This window comes from Cyanistes caeruleus, chromosome 2 (genome assembly GCF_971803275.1).
Source record: "Cyanistes caeruleus chromosome 2, bCyaCae1.hap1.1, whole genome shotgun sequence".
Classification (NCBI taxonomy): Eukaryota; Metazoa; Chordata; class Aves; order Passeriformes; family Paridae; genus Cyanistes; species Cyanistes caeruleus.
In genome coordinates this window covers 44,500,876-44,527,651 of record NC_141702.1, presented here as the reverse complement: position 1 = coordinate 44,527,651, position 26,776 = coordinate 44,500,876, and the positions used below count along the sequence as shown (strand labels likewise).

The 26,776-nt window shown below is 46.1% G+C and overlaps 1 protein-coding gene across 4 annotated transcripts in view; it reads left to right on the top strand.

The window, feature by feature from the left end:
- The first annotated feature begins 816 nt into the window (after positions 1 to 816).
- The window catches only part of SCML4 (Scm polycomb group protein like 4), a 64,546-nt gene continuing 38,586 nt past the window's right edge, over positions 817 to 26,776 (top strand). Inside the window, exons 1-4 of one of the 4 annotated variants that reach the window (XM_086876725.1) lie at positions 21,018 to 21,104; positions 21,488 to 21,536; positions 21,982 to 22,098; positions 22,313 to 22,513. In XM_086876725.1, coding sequence (XP_086732851.1) covers positions 22,090 to 22,098; positions 22,313 to 22,513 — 210 coding nt within the window. In that variant the 5' untranslated portion in view covers positions 21,018 to 21,104; positions 21,488 to 21,536; positions 21,982 to 22,089. Of the gene's footprint in view, positions 1,002 to 1,582; positions 1,806 to 21,017; positions 21,105 to 21,487; positions 21,537 to 21,981; positions 22,099 to 22,312; positions 22,514 to 26,776 lie in introns of those variants that run through there. The other 3 variants (XM_086876726.1, XM_086876724.1, XM_023923905.2) reach the window with 3 other exon arrangements.

Below are 26,776 nucleotides of genomic sequence, written 5' to 3'. Positions count from 1 at the left end.
GATTTTCTTTTTTTTCCACCCCCTTTTATTTTGGTGGCAAGAGCTGCTAATGCTAGTGCTATGAACTGGTACTTTCTGTGATGAGTGACTGGAAATTCATTGAAAAGCCCCTCCTGCATTCTGCCCAAGTGGCAGCCATAACTGGCTATATAATTTCTATATATTATGGGATATCTTTGCCTGGCCATACCTGTAAGATCATCCAGAGAGCCGACTTTGTGAGTTTGTGTACAGGTGGATGTGTGTGTGCACGAGCAGCACTGTACACACACCCTCAGTGTCGCTGGCAGAAGGATGCCAGGCACTATTCCCCCAATTTCCATGTAAATTATCAAAACCAAAGTGACTGGTCCTTCCCATCCGTGGCACATCACGTAAGCTCAGCATCGGGCCAGGCTGCTGCAGGAGTGGGACAAAGGGCTGATGCTACAGTCCGGTTTCCATGGCAACAGAGGAGGGGTAGTGAGACCAGAAATGTTGCAAACACCCCTTCTTCTCACTGCAGCCCACTGTACTGCAAAAGCCAGTGCTGTATTGAGGAGGGGGGAGAGGGGGCAGGAAGAGTCCAAATGTCTTTACCTTTTCAGATGGCAGAGTTTCCAAAATAAAAAGCAAAGGCAATTTTTCTTCCCGGTGTTAGTTGCAAAGGGAGAGGAAACCCGCCACGCAGGCCTCGTTTTCTGCGTGTAAAATGCGTGTGTTCTTTAAAAGGCAGTGGTTGGCTGCTTATCCGGACATGATGTGGTTGAAGCTGTCATCGTAATGGAAATTCATTGCTGTAGCTATGGTAAATTGAGTTTTCTGCCTGTGCTGAATGCATTAGTCTAATGAGATGTTTGCAGCTGGAGAGCTGAGCTGCTGGAGACTTACACTGTGCTAAAAGACAGGGAGAAGATGGCTTTTGCTGGGTCCTTGTGACTGTGCTGAAAGTCCTCTGTCCCTTGGGCTCCAATGCCCAGGCTCTCTAAAGACTCTGCTCCGTGTCTTAGCCTAAGCAATAGGTAAGGGGAAAACATTCTTCTTCTTCTCCTTCTTCACCTGGTGTTTGTCGCTGAGCCTTGTCAGAGCAGCCCTTGTTCTGCTTGTCTGTGTGTGGGAACTTTGCAGCTCCTCAGTTGCAGACTCTCTTTGGCAAAGCAGATCCTTCCAGGGCCCTGGGAGCAGTTCTTGTGGGGAGAGAGGCAGAGATCAGCCGGGGCTGCCGGTGCTGCACGGCAGCAGGAGCGTCTCTGTGTCTGCGTGGGGCTGTGTGTGAGTTAGTGAAGACTTCTGTGACTACAGAGCACTCTGCATGCAGTGTGGCTTTGGGCTTTTCCAAACCTGAATCTAAGAGATCTTTTTTTATTTATTTATTTTTTTTTCTGCCAAGGTAAATGTCTCTTCCATTTTAAAAGCAACTTATATTGCAATATATGTAGCAGACAGTATGTATGTCACGTGTTCTGGGGTTTTAATATAGTTCATAGAGCAATGAGTTTAATTATAATCTTCTCATATCTTCAAACCAGATGTTAAGTTGAATTTTTATGCCTAGCTGAAAACTGGAGGGAGCTGTACTGTTTGCAGGCTGGGCTTTTCCTTCGAGACCAACAGGCTTCCAGCTTCTGAGAGACAGCGAGGAGCTCACGTGAGCAGAGTTGTTCGTGTTTGTCTTCTCAGGTGTTGTAAAGCCAACTTTGAGGGAGGACGGAGCAGGGGGCCGCGATGCCCGCGGGCAGCTGGCTAGCCCTGCTGGTCCCTCCCTAGCCCTCCCTCCCGCCCGCAGGCACCGCTTGCTGACAGAGGGGGAAGCCCGGCGAGCTCCAGTGAGTAAATTCCGCCTTTCCAGCGCTGCTCAATGCCTGTGGGGGTTGGTTGCTTTGCCCGGGGCTCGTCTGGCAGAAAGAAGTTGCTTTTGGGTTTGGTGCATGCGGGGCTTGTGGCAGGAATAAAGTTAACCCGGTGAGCTGCGGAGGGAAAGTTGCTCGAATGCTCTGCTTGGAGGGGGATTGCTGTTTTAATCCTGGGCTTATTTCAAAGGAGCTTCCGAAGGCGTTTTTCTCAAGGACAGACCAAGGGCTTTTCAGATTGAATAAAGGCACAATGGGAGAAGTAAAGCAAGGAAAGGGATGTTGTTTTTTTGCGGGAGGAGGGTTTGAATCTGAAGAGTGTCTTTGTGCTACAGGAGTACTCAGAGCATCCTCCACCCCAGCGAGCTGCCGGTCCCCGGCGCAGCTCAGCACACCAGGTTCAATCAGGCACTGGTGTAAATCAGCATAAGTTCCCTGGCTCCACTCTCATCTGACACCAGCCGAGGACATGGCTTGGAGACTTGCAAGTTCAGGTTTTGTGATTTTATTTAGATGAGGTGCCTCCCAGTTCTCTCCGGCTGCAGGTGACTTTGTATTTTAATTCAGACGTCACGCTGATTTTCCCGGTCAGGCAGAGCCCCTCTGCCCCATCATAAAAGTTAGTTAGCTGATGCACCTGTTCTTTAGATTAGAAAGACTGCCAGGGGAACGAGTTTTTCAGTGACTGAGTGTGAAAGAGGGACTGGGGGAAAAAAAAAAATCTACCAACAGGGAAAGTACATGTGCTGAATTAAATCAGAACACTGCAGAAGGTATACCTTGAGAAATGCTTTGTTGGTGAGCACAGTAACTCTGATGTTTCTGTTATTCTGTCTATTGGAAACGTTTAAGTCAAGTATTTCCTTATGTTTTGTGGAAAAGAGTAGTTAGAAAGCGGCAATTTTCTGTCTTGGGCATTCAGTGACTTGCTATGAGGTTTCTCACCTGCAGGGTTGAGACATGACTGCACAGGTGCTTGACAGTGACTATGGGACCTGGAAGGAAGAAATTCCAATGGGATGCTTTTCCCTCAGCCATTGCCTTAGTTCCATGCATGACACAAAGATGTGGGGTTTTGTTAAGCATAACTTCTTTTTTTTTAAAGAGAAACACGATATAACACCTGATCGTGTTACCTGAGGTTCAGTAGCCCGAGATGTGACCTTACACAGATATCTCCCCAATATCTTTTCCTCCCTCAAATTTAGGTAATATTAAAGAAAAGGAAAAATGCAAGAGAGGTTAGGCTGTGGGGTGTGGGTCCATTCACATCCCATTAACAGGAGATTGGTGAGCCCTGCCAGCTGGGCTCCTGCCCGCTCCTCCAGCCAGCCCTGCTGTGGGGAGGCACCTGGGCAAAGGCCTCTCTGCTGGAACATGGGCTGGCCCCAGTGAGGATGCATCCATCCTCCTCATCCCTGGCTCTTCTGGCACCTGGCAGCATCCTTGGACTCCCCCAGCACCCAGCTCTGGCGGGAGCCAACTCAAACCCAATAGTAATATAATTTAGGTCATTTAAGTTGAATCATAGAAGCTGAACTTCAGTGATCCTGTGGGTCCCTTCCAACTCAGGATATTCCATGATTCTATGATTCAAGTTCCCCAGCAGCACCACTTTTTGGTGGGCTCCTTCCCTGCAGCGAGTTGAACTCGCATCACTCAGGCTAGCCCATATTCCTAGCACTGTTTTGGAAAGAACCAGGGTACTTCCAGCTAGAGGTGGAGGCATGCTCTCCTCCTTCAAATAGCAGGGAACCCACACACACCTGGCAAGAATAAAAAACCAAAAAGGATAAAAGCACATTTTGGGGTAAGGAAAACCTTCAGGAAATAGTTGATGAGAGCAAAACAGCAATGATTTCTGTTGAAAATTGAAATAAATGAAATGTTTATAGTTGGTAACACTGAAGTCAGCAAAGCCCTGGTTTCTTCAGGGGGTTTGAGTTCACTTTCATAAACTATTCTTGATGGCCACATGGTGTCTCTAAAAAAAAAAAAAAAAAGTAACAATGAGAAAATATACTCCAATACCCTGAAATCCTACCCTACTTATTTCTCTACAGCTTTAAAATGGTGCAAAGGAGGAGTCAGCTTTATTTATATAAAACACTCCCAGCTGAGTTCTCCAGCTGGCCATTAAGAGCAGCTACAGTGTTTAACAGGTGATGGCTCTCCACAGTGAGAATGAACAATAATTGCTTTACTTATGCAAAGAAAAATATTCCAGGCTCACCTTGGAGGGAAGAATTAATTACATGTATTAATTCTGTCATAACAAGTTGCCTCATGAGGAACTGGTTTCCTGTACAAAGGAAGCAAAATTTTCTCTTTATTTTGCTGTATATTAGAAAAGAAACTTGATTCAAAATTGTGTGTCAGGAGATTACACATTGCTCTGCTGAACAAAATCATGATATACTGATGCACTAAAGGTACCAGTTAATTTGCTATTGACTAATAAAATTGGAAATAATTTATAATCTAAGTTGGCATCTTTGCACCAAGTTCTTTTAGTGATGAGAATGAAGAAATTAACAAAAGAAAAGGTGATGTGTAGTGAAGGTGGAGTTAAAAATTATCAAAGTTCTAAATTTCTGATGTTCTTTTTAAAATAAAGCCTTATTAAAGATGATGAACCTGTAAGCCATTCATCAAGACTGACTGTTCCCTTTAGGAAATAGTGTAAATTTGGTTTGAATAAAGGATTGCCCAGAGAGAGTCTGGATGTGTAATTATATTCCACTGAAGGATGAATAATTCCTCTTGAACTGAGCAGTTTGCTGTAGCCCTGCAGTTTATACTGACCTCATCTTTACGGGTGATTCGAAGAAACGGTGCTGTAAATGCTAGCTTTTCCCTTTCTCCTGCAAGAGTTTGTTACTCTGTTCACTTTGGGTGGGAGATGCAAAGGATGGGGTTCCCTTTCCAACATCAGCTGGCAGTGCAGCCAGGGGTGCACGTCTGGCTTCCCGCTCCCCTTCCCTGGCGTGTGCGCTGATGCCGGTGTGCTCGGCATTCGAAATGTCAGACTGACAAAAGCTTTTGCAGGGGCCAGCTGTTGCTCTCGTTGCTTCAAGTATTTTTATACCTGGGGCTCCCAGGAGTATTCGCTGGCATTTTCTTTATTTACAGCAATAAAGTGTGACTGAACTGGAGCATTCAGAGCTGTGCCCTAAGTTGCTCGGAGTGCTCTGGTTCCCCTGCTCCTCCCAGAGGGTCCCCTCCTGCCCCACACACAGGTTCTGGGTGTCCTCACAGCAGGGAAGGGGCTGCACTTGGCACAGGGAGGGGGAGCCCCAAGGTCTCGCTCCTCTGTTGACCCTGCCCTGGCACGCAGGCACTGCTGGCCTTCCTGCCACCACTCTGCAGCTCCCAGTAGCAGTTCTGCAGTAGCAGTAGCAGTAACTGCACTCCCTCTGCAGTTCTACCCCAGATCTATGCTGGTAGAGGTATCTTTTCCTCGCTAGCTGGAACTGGTGCTGCACCTGAAGCAGTGTCAGGCTCTGTACACTGCTCCCACCTCAGCACAGGGTGCCAGGGAGGAGCAGCTGCTCAATTCCTGGACTTCTGCTGGCACCTGTGCAAACCTTGCTTTCTCAGGGAGAACTACAGAAAATTCATCCCACAGCATGTGCAGTGATAGATGATTCCTTGTGACGTCCCCTGTGATCTCAAGTAGTTTGAAGAAATCAGCTGTGTTTCTCTGTGACACTCCTCGGACACGAGCAGCACGTGTGCACACGCTGCCTTTTGCTGAGGGATGAGCCTCAGAGAGCTGCCCTCTCTTGTGTAGACACCTCATGATGCTTGCCTCCATCTCTCCATGCTTCCACTTGTGTGTCAATGGCGTGAGGGAGATAGCACAAGATGTATTTTACTTGGTGGGAGGTGCAGGGAAGGTATGAGACACTTTCTTGCTTCAGCCCATCTTCCTGCAGGTGTCACACACCTGAGGTTTCAGTGAAAAAGCTAACTGAGGGTACCATGTAAACCACCATGTCCCCAAAATGCAGGATAAGTCCTTCTTGACCTGAAAGCCTGTAAGCAGCACAGGCCCCCAATGATTTCTTCCTGCATGCCTGCCAGGAAAGACACCACAGACAGGTAGGTTTTTAACCCAAGATCTTGTCTTGTCTGCCTGCAGCACAGGCAGATTTATTGAGAATTATGGTAGTTGTCATCCTGAGAGGCTTTGGTGAGTGTTTAGGCACTCTATAAACTCACAGTCAGAGGGAATGTGTCACTCAAACAATCTATCAAGGCAAGAGAAAGGAAAGGTGGGAATGAGGGATCACCACTGTTCTCATTTGCTGGGTGTCCTATTGCAACCTCCTGTCCACTTGCCTAAGTCATCTCTTGGGTACCTGCTGCTCCCCAGTGCCACAGAGCAGCCCGAATTTGGGGCAGAATGGGCAGAGCTGAGCCCTGGGATCGGCACTGCACCTTGCAAGCAGCTGTGGAGGCTCTCCTGGGGACACAGCAAGGGGGCACAAGCTGCTTTCTGATGGATCCTCTGTTTTACAAGATCAGTGTGAAAAATGATCTGATTTCCAAAGTACATGTCAGTGGTTTGCAGCCATTGAGACCTGTGGACACTCTTGGGAGAGAAATATGACTGGAAGCAGGAGGAAATGTTTGGGAGAAGTCTTCAAACCTGGCCAGAAATGGTACTCAGGAGAGATTTTGAAAGGAGAGGTGGGCTCTGAACAGGGCAAAAGAGAGTTCTGAGGTTTTAGCTAAGGGCAAATCCAAAGGGCAACATTACAAGCAGGGGTTCCATATTAAAGAATCTGAGAGATTGTGAGGTTTTCTTTTGTCTCTGCTATCATTTTTGTTTTGGGCTGAGCTATCACTATGCCTGGCTCTGGTTCTGCAGGGAAATGCCTTCACACACTCAGTGCTGTGCTCTAAAGCATGAATGTATGCACCAGCCCAGAGCCAATGCAGGGATTCCAGGATCACTTGAGGGGTTTGTTGGTGACTCCTGTGAAAAACCCCACTGCATCAATAGGATTGCAGCTCGGCAGATGCTGTGGAGTCTAGTGGTAGATAAGGCCTTTTAATGGATGTATCTGCATATTTCCATGAGCTTGTATGTGCATGGGAGCTATCCTACTGAACTGTGCAACAGAGATAGAGAAATTTTCCTTGTTCTCCATCAGAAAGAATAAAGTGAATCAGTGTTACTTCATTCATTACCCTTAGGAGGAAATACCTTGTGGAGTACACATCCATTTGGCATGGCATCTTAAAAACTGCACAGAGGGAACTGAAGGAGGACTTCAGTAATAGTGTATCTGATGCATTTTTAAGATCTGTTTGCCACAGAAAATGTCTGTTTTCTGTTTCAGAACAGCACAGACCTGGTGAGGGCTCTTGTTTTACAAATGCCCAGTGCAGATTCTCAAGAGAACATCTGTGAGAAGAAACAGCACAAAAAGTGTCACCTCTCTTTCCTGCACCAGGTGCCAGTAAAGGAAGGGCTCACATTTTGGTGCTGGGAAAAAGCGAGTTGTAGTGGGTGACCCATCTTTTCCAGGTGAGAATGTCCCCTTCCTGCTGCTAGTGCAGCTGCCAAGGAGGTGGTGAGTGAGTGAGCTGAGATGCTCCTCTGTCCCTGAGGGACTCCAGTGCCACTGTCAGGCAACAGCAACAAATAGGGCTTCAGTGCAGATATGTAGTAAAGACCCTCACAGAGGAAAAACAAATAGAAGAGGGGATGTCTTCAAGGAGCTGCTTATGATCATTATTTATGTATATGTGGAGACTCAGTACCCTGTTGCCTTAAAAAATTGTTTGTAGCATTTATCTCCCAATTTAATCTGGCAGCCTCCATCTATTTCCCTGTAAACGATGAATGAGATGTGCCTAGTAACTATCTCTTATGGCTCAGTAAATACTTGAATTTATTTGCATATTAAGTTGGCCACGTTTCTATCGCACTCGCTAAATGCAGCGACACGAGCTACTACACAGAGGAGGCTCATGGGCCATTAATGTGCCGAGGATTTATGTGAATGACTCCCTTCCACATTAATGGAAGGTATCTGCACAAATCGCCTTCCACTGGGGGAATAGACCATAATGTATGTAAATACATATTACTCACTGCTGTTTAGTTATTCAAGAGGATGCTTAGCAACCTAAAACACTGCTCTGGTGCTAATATATGAGCAGTTTTCCTTAAAATGTGGGAAGAGAGGGTGCTGCTTGTTGTGTAGGTTGTTGTGTCACCTCTGAGCTGGCACGCACTTGGAGGTAGTTGCAGTTCCTCAGGCTTCAGTGGGACACAGAGGAGGAAAGTTTTTCAGGATTAAGTCCTGGCTGAATTGGTATTTCACATGGGGGTGAGGGCATTTATGCTCGGTGGGATGCAAGATCTAGGAGAAGATGTGTTCCTCTGTCTCTGTTAAGCTCCCTCTGTGTCTGGGTGTGCTCCCCATTTCTCACTCAAAGGCTCTGCTGTGTGCCCCAGTGCTGCTACCTTTCAGGAGGGGCTGCAGTGACCTATCTGGTTTTGTCAGGCTTGGCCCTCCTGCCTTCACTCACTCACCTGGGATCTCCCACTGGTGTAGGTCAATGAGCAGCATGGCTGGGCTCTACCCACATGCATGGTGTGGTGTGAATCCCTTCCCAGAGAAATGGATGTCCCCCTGCACACTGGGAGCTTTGCTGGCTCAAAAACCTTTAGACACGCGTTAACATGTTGTGTTCCTCTTGGGATTGCTGTAGTGGTATCAGGTCACTGAAGTTAAGCCTGTGGGAATATCCTTGCCTCTCAGAACATGGGTTTCTTGGGTGATACTAAAAAAGCAGGAAGCATGGCTCTTCTCTTATTCACAGCTGACTACATGAAGGTAAACCTGCTCTGGAATGAAAAAGAATCAGGTGATTAGGCTGATGGGACTGACCATGGTGTTGCTCTTTCAGCCTGCTCCTGACCCTGCATGACCACAGGTTTGTGTGCTTTCTACACCGGCACTTGTGAGCTTGGGTATGTCAGGGCACCCTGCAGCAGGCACAAAAATGTGCTGGTGGCCTGTGCCAGTCATCTGGGATGGTTAGCTGGGGATGGAGCTGTGTGGTATGGGGAGAGAAACCTGTGACTTAAGAGACATTTTTCTCAACAAGATTATTAGAGATGGTAAAATTCCTTCATGCTCAGATGTTTTGGAATTTATATTAAATTTACCTGCCATGGTTGTTACCTCTGATCTCTAATTAAATGAGGTTATTAAACTGGGAGACAATACTGCAAAAATCATGATTGATTTATTTTTTTTCTTTCACATTATTTTTGCATGCTTAAGCAGTGGCAGCCTCCGCCAACAGCAGGGACTGACGTTGACATGGCAAAGAAACTCAAGGATCTGTCGCTGTCAAAAAGAAAGATCTGCTCAGGCCAGCTACCATTAACCTCATGCCAGGGCTTTTGTCTCTCTGTGAACTTAGAACATGTGGAGCAAGAGGGTTTTTCCAGGGAAGGGCTGTGGTAGGCTTGGCAGTGCTGGGTTAGCACTTGGACTCGAGGACCTCTGAGGTCTTTTCCAACCTAAATGTTTCTATGATTATATGCTGTATTTATATTTACCTGGGTAGGCAGTAGGCTGCTGTACAATGAGGAGAAAATGAAGGGAGGTTGGGGTATGTGATGTGGAGGTAGGAACATCCTCCTCTGTGAAATGGGGAGAGCAGGACTGATTGAGACTTCTGGTGGGTGATTTATTCTAATTAATTTGGAAGCTGGTGTGTTCTCTCAAACTCATTAATATCTAGCTCTGCAGATACAGAGGTCTCATGCAGAGGGACATACGGGAGGGGATGATGAGCACACAGAAGCCCATCCTCCTGCCTGGGTGAAAGCTTCAGAGCAGGCAGGGAGCTGGGAGAAGAAAGAAGTGAGGCTCCAGCCCCTCTGAAGCATGCTCAGGGGGGACTCAGAGCACGAGTCAGAGAGCACAGCTGACAGCTAGCCCTGTGGGAAGCTGTGCCAAGGGAAATGGTCCCTGAGGCCAATGAGGGAGAGAGCTTTCCAGAGCAGGCAAAAATTGCCATGCATGCCCATCTGTCTGCTTTAAGACCTCACGCAAGCTGGTTTTCCCCAAAATAATGTGAGGTTATAGGAACGTGTGATGAGCAGGTCCAATGGCAAACAGGGCCGTGTGTGCCACTCAGTTATTTCTCCCATCAGTGCCAGCATGCAGAAACATGTACAACCACGGGGGCACTCGTGTCTGGCACTTTAACAGCCAAATGAAAGTGCAGAGGGACTGGAAATGCTAATGATGGTCTTGCTGTGTACTCAGCCTGTGTCCCAGGCTGTGACTGCAATCTTAATTACTGTTCGATGAAGAAGTGTTGCTAGTCAGAGGTATTGTAATTATTTATTGTTAGTAGGTCCAGCAGACAGTGCACTACCATCCCTGACTTTTTTGTTTGTTTGTTTGTTTTTTAACACAGAAATAAATGGCAGCAGAATTAATAAATAAAGTCAGTCTCTGAAAATGTCACATTTGCCTACAGTCACAGTCCATATGCCATTTTCTTATGCTAATTTTGGGACAGTGAAAAGCCTGACACTCTGGTCATGCTGCCTGTGATTGCTAGAAGGGGCAGCTTAGGTTGTTCTAACACAGGTGCCTTTAAGAATCAGAAAAGAAAAGATGGGCTGGGAGGGTCGGGAGACTGTGCTCCATAAAGGAATGTCAAATTGGAAGAAAGTGGGAGGAAAATCAAACAAATAAAGTCTGAAATTCTTCCAGGTATTCAGGAGGCTTCAGTCATCATGTGCTATGGATGGCAGCATGCCACAGCCCCCTGATAAGGGAGAAGAGAAACACACAGGGAAAATAGGTTAAACTCTGAGTAGAAAAAATGGCTTCCAACAAAGAATTTGGGGGATGATGACATTGATTCTATTGGATCCTGTGTGAATTACATCACAAGACAGTAAGTCTGATTTTGGACTTTAAGGTGCAGAGGGAGGAGTTTACAGTGGGCCACTTTGCCTGTTCTGCTCTGGGCATCTGAAACAGACATGATCCACATTTAGAGACTGGTTTGGATTTTCAAGAGAGATATAAGCAGCTTTTTAATCTTCCTTTTCATTTTCTTTGCAATATCACAGAGATTTCATGAAGAGATACACGCTAGCTGTCTCAAACGCCAAGAGTTTATAATCTGTCCATAAGTGATGTGGTCACACACACCAACAATAAAAAAGGATAACTTACCTCCATCCCATGTGACCATCCCCTACAGAGGGGCAGGCAGAATGAACTGTGACCTGCAGATATTTTATTTGTCTCATAATCATTTGTGCTTTCTCACTGGCAGAAGAAAGAGGTTGAAAGCTGAAATGTTTTATCGAACAATTTTGAAATGACTTCGCAGGGAAGCTGTGTGCCTGGGGCATGGAGGGGCTTTATAAAGGCTTTGGATTAAGGGGATTCAGGTGATGGGGGAGGAGAACAGTCCATCCTTCTGGCCAGGGCTTGTGCAGGTGAATTCTGCACAAGCCCTGGTGATTTCTCACCAAATGCCCGCTGTGCTTGGCAGGTGTTGGAGGGAGATCTCCCTGAGGGAAGGCAGGTGGCAACTCTCATTCCATGTACTGCTCCTCTGGTGGTTCATACAGCGGGACAGCCCTCAGACACTGAGCAGCCCCCAGGGCCCCTGCTGCCCCTGGGTGCAGGAACCTTTGTGGTACATCAGAATATGCTGCCCTGGGTGGCTGCTGTCAGTCTCAGGCCGCCGTGTGCCTCAGCCTGTGCATGAAGGCATTTCTTCCTTGGCAGCCCCTGGTATCTCCACGGAGCTGTGAGGAGTTGTCTTTGCTACCTGAGTTGTGGCCCCAGTTAGTTAGAAGAAATGTGGCCAGGAATGGAAGGCATTGCCATTCCAGAAAGCTCTTGCCAATTCTGCGATACAGACATAGAAAATATGAAAACAGTGACACCTTGGGAGCCAGTAAACAATTCAATGCACGGTGGGGAAAAAAATCCTTGTGTGCAGGGACCGAGTATGCAATGCAAGTTCTTCTCTGGTCCAATAGAGCCCTGTTGCTGTGGTTTGCAGAGGTTTAAGCTGTACTGCAAGAGCACATATGCCTTCTGCTGGTGCTCTGTGCTTGCTCTCACCAGCCACTGTCGGAATAATACAGGAGCCAAACTCTGGTTCCATAAAATGTCTGAAAGCTCTCTGGTAGTTGCCCTGGGATCAGCTTTGGAAGTGTGCCTTCTACTGACAGGCCCTTGCAAGCACAAACCAACTGAAAATTCATTCATAGGGACCTTTCATCTGGGGTATGTTTTTTTAACTAGCAGCAAAAGCAGACGTTTAATCAGTGCAATTTTGCAGATTCTATTGCTGAAGGTATGCAGACTCTGACACACAAGCCAGCTGGAGAGGTTTTGCTCTGAATATTGAGTTTCTAGGTGATGAAAACAGGGTTGTTGCCAAACACAATGTAAAAACCATTGAGAAAACAGAAAATGGTGGTTAGTTGGAGGAGGAAATGGATCAAAACAGCTCTGAAAAGGGAAGGTTATATATTTATTTAGAAAATGAATTACTGATATAGTCAAACAGGGGTGAACTTTGCTCTAGAGTGCTGTGCCCTTTAATAATCAGCCCCAAAGCTTTGCTCCCCAGTCAGACTGAGCTGCTCCCTGCTAACTTGCTGCATGACATTCCCATGGTTCAGTCTTAGGTCCAGAATATTTTGCAGTTTCCCAGCACGCTTTTATTCCAGATGTATCTAATCTGCATTTTGAGAGCCACCTGCAGCTTTCCCCAAAGGTACATCCAGTGTCCAGGCAGACAGCAAGCCTGTGAGTGGCCAGAACTCGCCTTCCCAAGAAGGTGTGCCAGCAAAAAAATCACAGCTGATGGTCTGAAACCTCCCCATGACCCTCTGCCAGCCTGCCTAGTGATTGCTGAGGCACCAGAGATTTTTCTGCTGGACTGGGAAGCAGTAGCACTGAGGTGACCATCCGGCTCCCAAATAGTCCAGGCTAACTCAGCAGGCTCTAGTGAGTAATGCACATGCTTTTCTTATTCCTGAACTTAGTTATTAAATTGATATAATTTTATTCATGCTGTCCAATTAAAATGTTAAAATGTGATTTGAATATAAATGTATCTCTCATGCGTGGAAGTGGAAGCTTTCAGCATCTTCAGAACCCGTGGTCCCTGAAATCTCTAAAGACAGAAACATAAGAGCTACTCCAGTTTATGCCAGAAAGGGATGAATCTTTTATAAGTCTTATTTCTCAAAATCTAATATAAAAGTGCATCAGATCCCTAAGGAATAAAGTTAACTTTATGTGAGAAATGTGTGAAATTTCTGCCCTCTGTCCAGAAAAAGATATTTCCCTATTGACTACTGTAATATCAGTTCTTCAGATGTAGGGGGCTAATTTATTTCTTGGGACAGATATGTGTGGTAGGCACATCAGCTCTGGTGATCCAGTCAGGTGCATAGGTGAGAATCCCTCCTGGGGTCAGTGGCTGGCTCTTACTGGTGGGGGAATGGGGGGCAGCACAGGGGCTGGTGCAGGAGCAGGGGGGCTGGATATGGATGCCAAGAACCCCAGGGTTCTTGGGGTACATCATTTGTGTGCAACTGGAGAAGCAGTGGACTGCTTCTTCAGCGCTCAGACTGCCTGCAAAGCATATTTCAGTGGGAAAGAGGATAGAGTTCCACATCTTTTTCCCCAAATAGGCACATTAGCCCTGGTGATTTCACATAGTAGATCTAATCTGGAAAAGAAGGAAAAACAGAAATGTTATCCCATATTGCAGGCTCAAGAAAGGTGGGGAATGATGGCAGCTGTGCTCAGGACAGGGGCTGTCTCTGTATTAGAAACATACTTGGCAAGGTAACTCAGGATGGCAGTGTGTAAGCCATAATGAAACACTGAGAGTAGCACAGGAGGCAATAAATACCAACACAAAATATCCAGACCACCTCAAGCTGTTCATCACAATTTTCTCTTTTACCATATAAATTTTGCTTATATTTCTTATTAAACTGAATCTGGGGAAGGCAGGGACTCCAGTTTCTGTTCTAGGGATTCTTTCTGTTAATTACAGATGATTTCAGGATCAGACCAGTTTAAATTAAATTGCTGGTTCAGAATCACAGCTTCAGTGCCATATAATTTAACTAATTAATGTCAGATTGTCAGACATAGTGGGCATCTTTGCATCTCCAGTACTCGGGCTTTGAATTGGGGAAACCTAAACTTGAGGATCTTGGTGTTGGAAATCACACCTGGTAGGTCAGGGAGAGAGGAATGATGTGCTCTGTGTTACAGTCCTCCCAGTCACTGGAAAATTCACTTGGTCCCAGACTGCAGATGGTTAAAGACAGGGTGGCAGAGAAGCAGGTGGAGGCTGATTGCAGCTTGGAAAGGGAGCAGCCCTCCATTACACATCCCTACATCCAGAGAGATGCTGGGGATGGATGCAGGGTGTCATGAGCCACCTAAGCAGGAGTACAATGGCTGTGGAGGCAGTGGGGGAGAGGACCTATCTCCTTTGGAGACTTTTCAGCCTGTCAGCACCAAGGGGAGGATGCTCAGATGAGGCAGGGGAGGTGAGGAAATGGAGGTAGGCTGATAGGAAGGCCTGGCAAGCAGAACTTGGAAACCTGCAGGAGCATCTACTTGTTTAATAAATACCAAACTTATAACAATGAGCCCTCAGCCTTAGCTCTCCATCCTGCCTCTCCAAGATCCCAGAGGGAGTTTTGCATGGCTCCTGGACAGGTCCCCCAGCAATCCTTTTTACCACCCTCAGGGTTTCAGGACAGGGGATTTTAAGAGGGTCTTTTTAGCAAAACAAAACGGCACCTGTGCATTACACAGAAGCTGAGGCAGGAGGTCTCAGGACAGTGAGGGGAGGGTCCAAGCTGTTTTTCTGAGATCTTGTCTTGCAGATGGTAAACCACAGTCTGAAACAAAGATCTGCAAGTGGAACCCCATCCATGCCTGCATCCCTCCATGGTTGGACACTGAGTCCACTGTATTCCTTCTTGTTTCTCTGCAATATCAGAAGTGGGGCCTAGCTCCACACGAGATAGAGAGGGAAGGAAGGAAGGAATTGCCTTTGCTTTGTCCCTTCTTTGTGCACATTTGCCTTGACCACCTCTGCAGAATGACCCTTGTCACTCATGTGGCCTTGCTCATCCATTTTCTACATCTTTCCTTTGGTGCTCTGCCCGTACTCACTCACTCTCCATAAAGTTTCATTCCCCCACCTCCTGCTACAGGCTACACATCTGCAACAAAAACGTCAGGCCAAATGAAGAAAGGTAAGATCAGGAGGCGAGGCTGGCCTCGGCTGCTCCTGGGGGTCCCATTCTCGCCAGGGTTTTCAAGTTCTTCTGGCTCATTAAGCAAACCTGAGTGAGAAGGGGCATGCAGCTACTGCTCTACCTGCTGTCACCAGGGTGCTATCCTTCAAAAGAACACCTCCTCAAGGACAGCACTGTCACTGCTGATGAATTTAACTTTAAAAGAAAAATAATCAGGCTCTAAGAAGACACTGGGAACCATTTTCCCTTTCTTTTGCTCTTAGTAACAACAAAACGTGCAGACACCATCAACAATTTTTGTCTGGATTTTGAAGAATCCCGTGTTTTTTTCTACCAGCTCCCTTTCTTTTCATTAAGGCACCTGGATGGTGGGAAGGAGAAGAGGGCAGGATACAGCACAGACACTGCTTTCATGATGCCCAGTCCTCTTGCACCCCGGTGCAGCAACTGAAAATACCAGGACCTGCTCTCAGCACCCAAAGAGCAAGCCTTCTGCCACTCCTGAGCCCAGAGAGAAGGAGACTGTAAATACATGAACTCTTACTCTGCAAGAAAGTAGACTAAATAAATGAATCAAGTTTTTGCCATGGCAAAAGTCTCAGGTACAAAGTGATGTCACTGAAGGAAGACTGTCATCTCCCACAGTGTCCCTGGCTGACACGGTGGCTCCAGGGCAAGGTGCACAAAGTCTTTACAGTGATGGATGCTGCTAAATGTTGTTTTGGATGCTGCAACTACTTTCAGTTCTATCAAGGAGGGTTAAAATTCTTCTGTGTTGCAAGGAGATGATACGGGGCTACCACCTCTAAGAAGTGGCTGCAGCTCATTAGAAATCCATGTTTTCACAGTCCAGAACAAAAACACATTCACCCCTCTTGAATCTGTGTACACTCTTCACTCTAGCACTGCTCTGTGTAGGGAAAATTCACAAATACCTATTTGAATACCTCAGGATCAATCTTCTTGGGAGTGCCTTCAAGCAGAAAATGTGTTTGCATTTTCTTTAGCTTTTCTAAACTGCTTCTGAAAATGTCTGAAACATAAAATAGCTGGAAAAAGTGAACCATTCAAGGAACTATGGGAGGAAACATTAATTTATTCAAATGAGAGGTACTGAAATATTTTGCTCACTTTTCCTTGAGAAACAACATATGGCAGTGACTGGGCATGGGTGATGGGAGTATGAGGAGCCTGGATCTTGCCCTCAGCTGGTCTTGCCCCAGGAAGGTTGCCTTGCATGTCTGGTTTTCCTCTGGCCCCTGGAGGGGATGATGTGGGACATGTGGGAAAAGTGAGACACCAACAAGATAGTAAGTTCCTAACTTGGAATCTGACAATGAGGCTGAAACAAGCCCAGGAATCTCATTTTTCTTATGCAGGAAGCTTGAGTTTTCACTTTCAAAGAGGCAATTCTTTCCTCTGCAATGTAAGTACTACTGACCAGGAACACAGGACAACGCAGAACTGGCCACTGCACATAGGCATGAGCAACCAAGTATGGGTGGGATTCACAAGGGCATTGTAGACATCTAGACATGAGTTTGTTTTTCCAGACTCATTTTATAATCAGAAGAAGCAAGTACATGCAGGACATGATAAACTTCACCCAGTGTTGGGTATAAAATAGACAAGTCAAACCTAACTTTCAGAAATGAGATAAATTTTTGTTTCATTCACCTAAATGAAGATGTCTACAAGGAAGGGACAAACTGGACCTGATCAGTGGACCCTAGAGCCACTGAAGCCATCACAAACTACATTTATACCTGGGCACCTTCATCCATTTATATCTGGACACATCTCCATACCTTCAACCGTACTGGACACATCCCTGCTGACACCATGGGACATCAGATATGCAGCATCCACAGAGACACCTGTGTCCAAGTGTTTGAATGTAGGCATTTAGGTGTCTTAATCTGTTACTGAATTACTCCCTACACCTAAGTCTGGTTCTCTAAAACAGTCGTCTAGTGCCACCTTAGATGACCTGAAGTGTGTGAGATATTTTGGCAAATGTGACACGGTATCACACTGAAATGACCAGAGGTACCTATAACGAGGTGAAGTTAAACTGGGGTTTGAAATTAGGTGGGGTGAATTCCATTTTTGGTTCCCACATCACCTAGCACAGATATTTGTGTTGGGGATTTTTTCTTGAATGATTGGTTTGGGAAAATAGGCCTGTCTACCTATATCCTGTCAGCTAGACAGTCTCAAGAATTTTATATAGAAGTACTCTTCCTGGGGTCAAAATGGGCAAGAGTCCCTCAAAGAAGCAGCTTCTCCTTTCAATCCCCAAAGCAATAGGCAAGAAAAGAGAAGAGGTTTGCAAATCACTGTAAAAGAACTTTGTGCCACAGATAAAAATTATCCTGACCTTTCTTTGAGCAATGGTGAAATGGGTGTTCACCATGAGAGGTCATTAGGCAATCACATACAGACATGCAGAGAATATTGGCTCAATGCTTTTATTAGCAAAAAATTCCTACTGTCTGCTTCACTAAACTTTTACCTTTCATGTACTCCGTGGTGCTGCTTTGGTATTCACGATGAAGAGATGTGTAATGTCTCAGGTCCCTGAATACTCCCCAGGAGGAGCAGGCAGGTTTAATGCTTGGCTTCTAGATCTGACAATGCTTTTCTTTTTGCTCACCTACTCCTCAGACCATCATCTCAGAGCGGTCACAGTCAAAGGGCTGTCCTGCTGTGCACAGAGAAAGAGGAGAAAATAGTCATGTTACTGACTGAAGGGTATCTCCTCCCTCTTGTTTAACAATGTGATATTCCCAAACAAACCTGCTTTCCTGAACAACATCTGAAGAAAAGACAGACAAGATCACAAGAAGTTTATATCTTTTCCACATTCAGCTGTAGGATATGTAGATCAGTGAGACACAAAGCTCTGCAGGAGTCAACAGTTGCAGGCAGGGCTGCAAATGCTAACAGGTCAGAGTCTTTCTGCAGCTGGGAGCAGTGGGTGTAGGGGAGGGAATCTCCTTCAGCTGCTGAGGAACAGGCACATTTTCTACTTGATTGCAGCCCTGCATGTTCCTTTGGCTTAAAGCAGGAATTGCTTTGTTCCTTCCCTATGTGTCATCCCTATGCCTGTCAAGGCACAGGTTTGCATGAGACCTGGTATAAACCAGGTTTAAATGATCATCCTGTGGAATTACAGATATAAAATTTAATGTGGTATTTTTACCTTCAGTCCTTGCAGTTACTGGAGTGCAGGTTAAAAGCTGCATTTATTGCAGACATTGACTTTTATTAAGAATGGATCTTTGCAGTCCATCAAAAACACTCAGCTTGGGAGGAAATGCACCGTAGCTCCCTCTGCTCTCAGCTGTAGCCTCCAGCGTGGCAATCTGTGTCGCTAATTGTACAGCGTACACACCAACACATGGTGCAAGGTGTGCATGGTGCAAAGCCTCCTGGGCCGCTAGAAACATCCTGCAGCTCACCAGTGTTGGCCTAGGGAATGCTTTCTCCCCGCCCCTGGCACCCCACAGGGTGGGCTGCTGTGCATAGCGTGCTCCTCAGAATCCTCTGAAGTCACAGCTGAATCTCTGCTGCCAGAGGGGATGAGACTTCATCCTCCCTGCAGTGCTTGCCCAGGTGTTGAGGTGGGGAGAGGTGTTCCCCTGCTGCCTCCTCCCTGGGATCTGATGGGGCAATGTGGAAGGCAGGGTAAGAAATTGTATTTCCAAATGGCTGTGTTTGAGAGACAAGTCAGGAGAGGTTACCCTGTGCCTAGCCCTGCATTAAGGGATGAGAAGCCATAAATGTAGTTTCCTGCTGTTATTTTTAAACTAAGAATACAAAAGTGAGAGACCCAGGTCAGAGTGAAGCTGCACCATCCTTGGCCATCCAAAGCTAGTGCCTTTGGAAAAGTGCAAGGACAGGGCAAACATATACTGATTTTCCTCCCATAGCACTCTCCCGAGCTATTTGTACTACAGTGATTTCCTGAGCTGAGGCATGCCTTTGTTAGTAGCCTGTAATTTGCTTCCTTGAATTTGCCCTTAAATTTCATGGAACTCTCATAACTTGCCTTGAACCTACCAAGCTTTCCAGCAGTGAGCTGTGGGTCAAGCCCAGGCGGTGGCAGCAGTCAGAGCTGCCCTAGGAAAGTCATTCCAAGGTAACACCCTGACTTTGTTGGGGGGCAGTCAGACAAGCCTCCGTGTCCCTCTGACCTCTCTGGCCAACCTGCAATTTGACTGCCTGTTTTTCCAGCCTGCCCAAGACCTTCCTTCTGGCTGTCAGGGAAGGTCGTGCTGTGACCCCTCACTGTCAGGCAGAAGCAGTTTCTGTGTGTCTGCTGCCCTTCCCTGCTGCTGGGGAGCACCTTTGCCTCGCAGGATCTGCAGCAGTGTGACAATAAATGCCACCAAAAGCACTCGCGTTTCCCTTAGCACACAAGAAAGGAGAATCAAGTCATGGTTGGGCTTGTAATAAAATGTAATTACAACAGCTTGTATGCTGAAGTTGACAATGTCTTTGCTGTATCAAATCAAATATGTTACGCTGAGATTCTTTTGTGCACAGTTCATTTGGGTCTTGTGTGTCAGCACATGTTGTGAGGAGCTCTAAGAGGTTTTGCCAAAGCAGTGTCACAAGTGTTGGGAGTGCAGAAACAGCACAAAAAACTGTGATTGTTAACATTTAGAGTGTTTCCATGTATTTAATACTTCACCAATTGCAAAAGAAAGCAACATTTCAGACAAAGAAGCGCCCTGAGTCAGTACCTCTTGTTTCGGGGGTTGATAACTCAGAGTTTCTGAGGTGCCATCAGCTACTTTTACCATCAGAGGAGAATATGATGCAGACAATGCAGTGTGGTGTTCTGTGCAGGTGCACAACCTCTCTCACAGCCCCAGGGCCACCAGTGGCCCCTTCTGCAGGAACCACTCCCTTCCTCAAGCAGGGAGCAAACCTGGCCTGGATCTGTCTTCCTCAGCCTCCGCCAAGCTCCTCTGCAAAGGTTTATCTTGCCAGGTTTTCTTTAAAGCACACCAAAATGCAGAGCCTGCAGCACTGGGCTTTCAGTATGTTTTGGTGCCAAATCCAGTGTAATTATTGCATTTCCTTTCCCTGCTGCACTCCCTGCCTACAGACAGCCTGTAATGTAAGATCCTGGGAATGTTTTGTTTTGGGAGGTGGAAGAGACACCAAGGGTGTCCGTCAGAAAGCACTGCAGGGAGGAAAATGAACACTGCTGGACACAGAAGGAAAGCAGTGATGTTCAGGGTAAATTGGGCCTTTCCATTCAACTCCTGCTGTGGCAAGCCTGATGATTTTAACCCTGAAAGGACACTCTCTGCAGTCACATGAGACTTTCTTTGGTAAAAATCAGAGCCCCATGGCAGGCTTTCATGGGGTTCCTAAGCTGGCTGAACATGCCTGGAGAGCGAGTGCAACCCCAGTGGCTCTGGACAATACAGAGACACTGCAAAGTTTGCTCTGTTCTGATGTTTGACATTCAGTATTTGCATAAGAGTTTTAGGCAGGTGGGGTTGAAGACTGGAAATGTTATAGCCAATCTGTAAGCCCCATCATATATCGTGGATCTATCTGAACAGAGCAGATACCCCTAGCATTATTGAAAACACACAGGATTTAACATATTGCAAATAAATGCATTTACTGGAGGGCAGGGCTGGGAGCCCTCTATTTTTTTATCATACAGGCAGTTGTGTAAACTACAGACTGGATAATAAACCAGTGGGTTTCTTTTTGGTTAGTCACACTTACAGAGTTTTAACCAGGCATAACATACTTGCCTTTGAAACAAAGAAGCCCCCAGCTGCAGATACTTGTCACCAGAGACCTCTATCAAGTGGTATCCTTCCCACTACATGAGTGAGAAATCCCAATTTCATTCCCAGCAACATCAGCTCTGATCACACTGGGTTCTGAAATTGTGAAATCTGAAGTGCTCTGAGAAATTTGTAGGTTTTATAGTTTATAGATTTTGTAAAAAATTGTAGTTGTTTGTAGTAATAAATGAACCTTTATTTGCTTTATGTAGAGGATGCTCTTGAACCACATCTTTAGGTTTTCTCTGAAGCTGAGAGAGCTATGAGCCTGCTCTGTGAAAAAATACAGAAAACAGGGAGTTCTCCATTATCACTTGCCTGAGGGAGCACAATTTTGGCAACATTAGCCATTACAAGGCTTATGATAAAAGTATGAGAATTGCTTAGACCTTTGTGTCTAGCAATATATGCAGGCAGGACTACTGTTCTGTCCATATGCAGGAAATCAAATGCCTGGACAAAACATTTCTACAGCTGGTTGTTTTTGTTTTTTTTTAATTAACCTTTGCTTGTAGGTGACCCTTACTAGAAGCTATGAAGCATGGTGTATATTCCCTTGGCATTGTGCGTATGGTTGTATATTTCTTTTCTTTATTGAAATCTGGGCAGAGGAAAATGGACCAGACTCCACTCCATTCCCCCTGCTCAACTTCAGCAGCTGCATGGAGTTGTGGTGAAGTAACTGCATTAATGGAGTACATCCAGAAGTCCACTGCTAACATGCCTAGTAACAGATGTTATAAAACTGCAGAGAGGAAATGTTTGGCAATTACTCTATGGCTACCTTGTGCTGGCAGCCTCCCCACTCAGGAGTGCTGCAGATGAAGAGGAGGGAAGTCCATTTCAGTACTGGTAGTACTTCTGAGGTGAGGCAGGATTTGCAGAACCATGGAATCTGTGAAAAAAAATCAAGTTGGCAGGGATTTTAGGAGATCTACTCCAAAGCCCATCTGAAAGCAGGCACTGACTGATGGCTGCAAGCTCGAGCTTTCATCACACTTACCTGCAGGACACCGAGTCAAGGTAGCTGTTGTGGGATTCACCTATTGGATATCTGCAATAGAAGCCTCACCACCCAAGCAAGTCCCTCTCCAGCACTCATGATCTGGAGAGGGAAATGGGAAAGGTAAGTGTTATGTCCAGCTTTGGAGACCGGCTGTGGTCAGGTGAATCCCACTTAGGGTGAAAGATGCCCACTCAGGTGTGTTTCTTGGGGCTTTGTGATCAGTGGTAACAGGGAAAACGACAGCAATGAGCAATCTGCCTTTGGATTAAAAAGAGCTAAAATGAAAATTTAATAAAGAGTTGGTTTGCTTTTTTATTTTCTCTCCCTTGGGCAGATGAGCCACCCACCGTGCCTGGACCCCAGCCTGGCTGCTGGGGAGATGCAGTCCCCCAGGATGGCAGGGAAGAAGCGAGGGCGGCCCCCGCTCCAGCCAGCGCCCATCAAAATGTCTGTTCACAACCTCTTCTCGGCCCCAGCCGGTGCTCTGCCAGCCATGAAGATCCCAAAGAAGAGAGGCAGAAAACCTGGGCACAAGGTAGATACATGACTTTCACATTCCTTGTCCACCTCCTGTTGGTCTTCATGTATTTTCTTCTAGAAATTCAGCTAAAATGCAGGAATAGAGGAAAAGTTGTGCGGGCCTGGGGCAGAGCAAAGCAAAGAAAAAAAAAGAGAGAAGATGGTTTCTCTTCTACCTGAGCTGGTGAAAAAAATCACAGAATCATAGAGTATTCTAAGTTGAAGGGTACCCATCAGGATCATTGAGTCCATCTCCTAGTCCTGTGCAGGAAACCCCAAGAACCACACCATATATATTTTCTCAAAGGTTAAAGCTATTTTAATTTGGTCTGTTTGAAGATGTTTTCCACTGTGTTGTGTGGGATGGCTTGCACACCTGCGGGGAAGTGTTTCTCATTTGTCATTTTTTTCTCTCTCACAAACAGTGATTAGAAATTGAACAAACTGAACAGAGAAGGAAAGGAATACAGGAGAGCGGAAATAAAGAGAGGGGGGGAAAAGCTACTGTCCAAAGGAAAAAAGAAAAAAGGGGCATCTGAGAAAAATAACTGGATTTCACTTTATTTGTCTGCTCACTGCCCAGCTCTCTGTTCAACCCTGGGGCAAAGGCAGAAGTAAAGAAAGACAAGAACCCTTAATGCCTTAAGCCCTTCCGATGCTGCTGCTGGGCTGGGTCTCTCCCACCACACCACTTGCAGTGGGCTCAGCACCAGTGGGAGCAGTGCCACTGTGATGCCTCACACCCGGCAAAAATGGGACTGTGATGCTGAGGGAAGGAGAATTTGTTCAGGGGAGGAAATTGGGCTACAGTAACGGGTCTTGTGTTCAGTGGATTCTCTCTTCATCTCTCAGCCTCTGTCTCTGGCCAGCTTGGGGCACTGTACATGTTTGCCACGCCTGTTCCTTGTTTTGGAAGAGACAATGCAGACTGTTACACAAGGAGGGAAAGTAGTTGACTGATTGAAAATCAGAGCTGCTTGAGTTTGTGGTGTCAAGACAGAAAAGTGAATAAAACAATTCACTGAAGCTGACACAGCCGTCCCTGGGGAAGGTCTTGTCCAGGGTGTTGCCTGGGTCTCCCATGGGTCTCTCCTGGTTCTTAGGAGGCAACAACATCCCATGCATGGTGCTGCTGGTTGAGCTCTGGACACAGGGACCAATTGTTTGGTTTCTGTGATCCTTGGATTTGAGCTTAATTTACAGCAGCCTCCCCTCATCTTTACCTTTCCCTCCTTTTCTCCTCCTGCCAGACCTTCTTCCTCCCATCCCCTTAACCTCTGTATAAGAGTAGGCCAAAGCAGAGCTCCAAGCTAAGACTGGGGCAAATATTCAAGTGTTTTGTAAAATACTTTTTTTTTTTTTACTTCCACATCAGGATAAAACTCCAGGATGGAAACATCTTTGATGAAACATATTTCAAGTTTTTTATTATATTTATTTATTTAAAGTAATTTAGTTATTATCAGTAAAGCTGGGTGACTTGTAGACTCTTCAGATCAAAACTATCCAGTCTGGACAATAATACTTTGGAGATGTGCTGAAATTGGGTCTTTGAGGCTTGAGATTGAGTGATTTTCCAAATACCACAATGACCTTGTAGGGGACCCCTTGCAGGGTTTTTCAGCCCCCCATCCCTTCTGTCCCTGCTTGTCTTGGTGATGCCCATTTCCTGCTGATGCATGTACATTTGATTTGTAATTTGACAAGCAAAAAAAAAAAATAAATTGGGGGATATGTTCTGTTCTATCCTAAATGCATCCATCCACCTGGACAAAAATCTTTCACCAACCACCACATATATATAAATGGGAGAAGTGGTAGATTTTAATTCCTGGAAATGCTTCAGTAACACTGTGCTTTGGACCTGCGTGGCCGAGCATTTGATTGCTGTGTCCCCCTCTTCTTCCAAAGGGACACTTTATCCCTGGCTGGGTACCACAAACTCCTCCTCTTTGTCCCCAGGCACTTAGCGAGGAGGCAACAGCGTCCCTCCTTTGGCAATGGATCTGAGATGAGGTTCTTTCTTGGCGAGTGCGGCACATAGAAAGACATCATCCTTTTATAACCAGTGGCTTAGGTGGATGGAGCTGACACTTGTGAGCTGCAGCACCTGTGGCATGTGGCCTGGGGCTGCTGGTTTGTGTTGTAGGATTCATACACCAAAGCAATGTTTTCCGCGAGGTGCCTTCATATGCTGCGTGGTCAGCTGAAGTGAACCCCTCTCCATCCATCCATCCATCCATCCATCCATCCATCCATCCATCCATCCATCCATCCAAAGCACTTCCCCAGCGTGAGTCAAGGATTACATTTTTTGATGGGGAACTCTAGCTTGATTTAATTAGCTCGATAATTGTATGACTTTCAGATACCACAAGACTTTAAATGCATTTAAAAAAATTACTCCCTGCCCGAATGGCAGACGACCAAATTCTTTATAGCAACCAGAGAGCTGAATTATTACAGAACAGATGGAAAAATACTTCTGAATTTTTAAGAAACTAGGAATTTACAGCCTAGATTTAAATTTATTTTGACTGAGATGTGAATAACAGACATTTTCAATCACATGCTCTTTATAGACAGGTGACCCATTGCCTGTTTTCATTGATATTGAAGTCAATATCTGTGTCTTCCTGAAATGACATTTCATCACACTTCATCACCAAGAAAAGTCTTTTCCTTGCTACCCTGTTTATTTTTTCACAGCTTTGGCTATAAAATTTCATCAGCTGTTTTTCCAAAAACTGTTTTGTACCTTATGTGGAGCTATTTGCCATAAAATGTTACATTTCCCCAAAATACAATATTCTTTCTGATTGTCTAAATCTCTGGGAAAAAGCCTATTCTGGCAGCTGGGGGGGAGGTTAGTAGATGGGTGGGTTTTATTTCTCTGGCTGTGAGTGAGAGCAGCCCTGAAGAGCTGCCTAGAAAGCCTGTGCAAGGGAAGGTTTGTTAGCATCCTGCAGGGATTTGCCGTGTTAGAGGACAGCAGAGGGACAAGCGCATGGGGCAGCACTGCAGCACAGACCATCCTCCCAGAGGACAACAAGGCCATGGCCCCCTTTGAGCAGCTCAAGGGACAGTTTGTCCCTCTGTGCAAGCAAAACAGCTCCCACCTGGGGAGGTGGCCCCAGCCCAGATCAGCCAGCACCTTGCAAGCTCCTGCCAGGTGGGGTGGGCAGCCAGAGTCACACGTGTGGAGTGACAGTTTCCATTACGGGGCATCGGTTCCCCTGCTGCCCTAGAAGTCAATACTAATGATGACAAATAAGCAGTCAGGATTTGGACACATTGGGAATGAGATTCCACAGACAGCCTTAAAAGTGTCCTGTTTATTCACCTGTCCTATGATACAGGCTTGGATTTCAAGGTTATATACACTCCTGTCAAGGTTACCTGCCTCATTCGCTGTGAAACACTGATGGGATGTAGGAGGCTGTGTGCAGACTTGCTTGCATCATTTGCTGCGCAGAAGAAAGTTATTGCATGACACAAGAAGAAAAGGTGGGAAAGACCTTGGACTGTGTTTCCCTTTGCCAGCTGACCTCCCCTCTCACCCTCAGTGACTGGGCTTGTGTTATGCTGAGTCTCCTCACCCACAGCCAAGTGCGCAGAGCCACGGACCCCAAAATGTGCCCAGAAGCTCTGTGCTTCTCTGGTGTAGGTTTAATGGCAACATTCTGTCCAGCCACCAGAAGTCCACATGGCAGGACCAGGCTGGCTTGGACACTCATCCTAATGCACATTTCTGGGGGGCTGGAGATGGTTCTATCTCCAGCAGCAAAAGCTCTCATTGCCAGGAGGTGCCTCTGCCCTCCTGTCTGGAAGGACAATGGCCCATGGGGATGGGGTGAATCCCAGCCTTTTCTAGGAATTGTATTTCAGGACAAGGGAAAACTGGTACAGGGGAAGAGGGAGCCATAAAAATGAGAACCTGCATCTAAGTGGCTTAAGAAAAGTGCAGGGGGAGATTGTATTGTGGTTCATCATGTTTCTCTCCCTTGTATTTTATTATACAAGCTGGCAGAGATCTTCTTCAAAAATTAAAAAAAAAAAAAAGTTACCTGGAAAATATTCTTCACCTTCTTTCATTTTTTTTGTGGGTGATGACATAAATACCAGTCAGATGAATCCTGGCTTCTCTGAAGGGGTGTGCAGACTGCAGGAGTCAGCAGAGTCCTCCCCATCCCCAGGCTCTGCAGACTCAAACAAACTTGTTGCCAGCATCAATGGCACAAAGGCCCACTCTCTCTGCATCTAATGCATGGTGACTTGT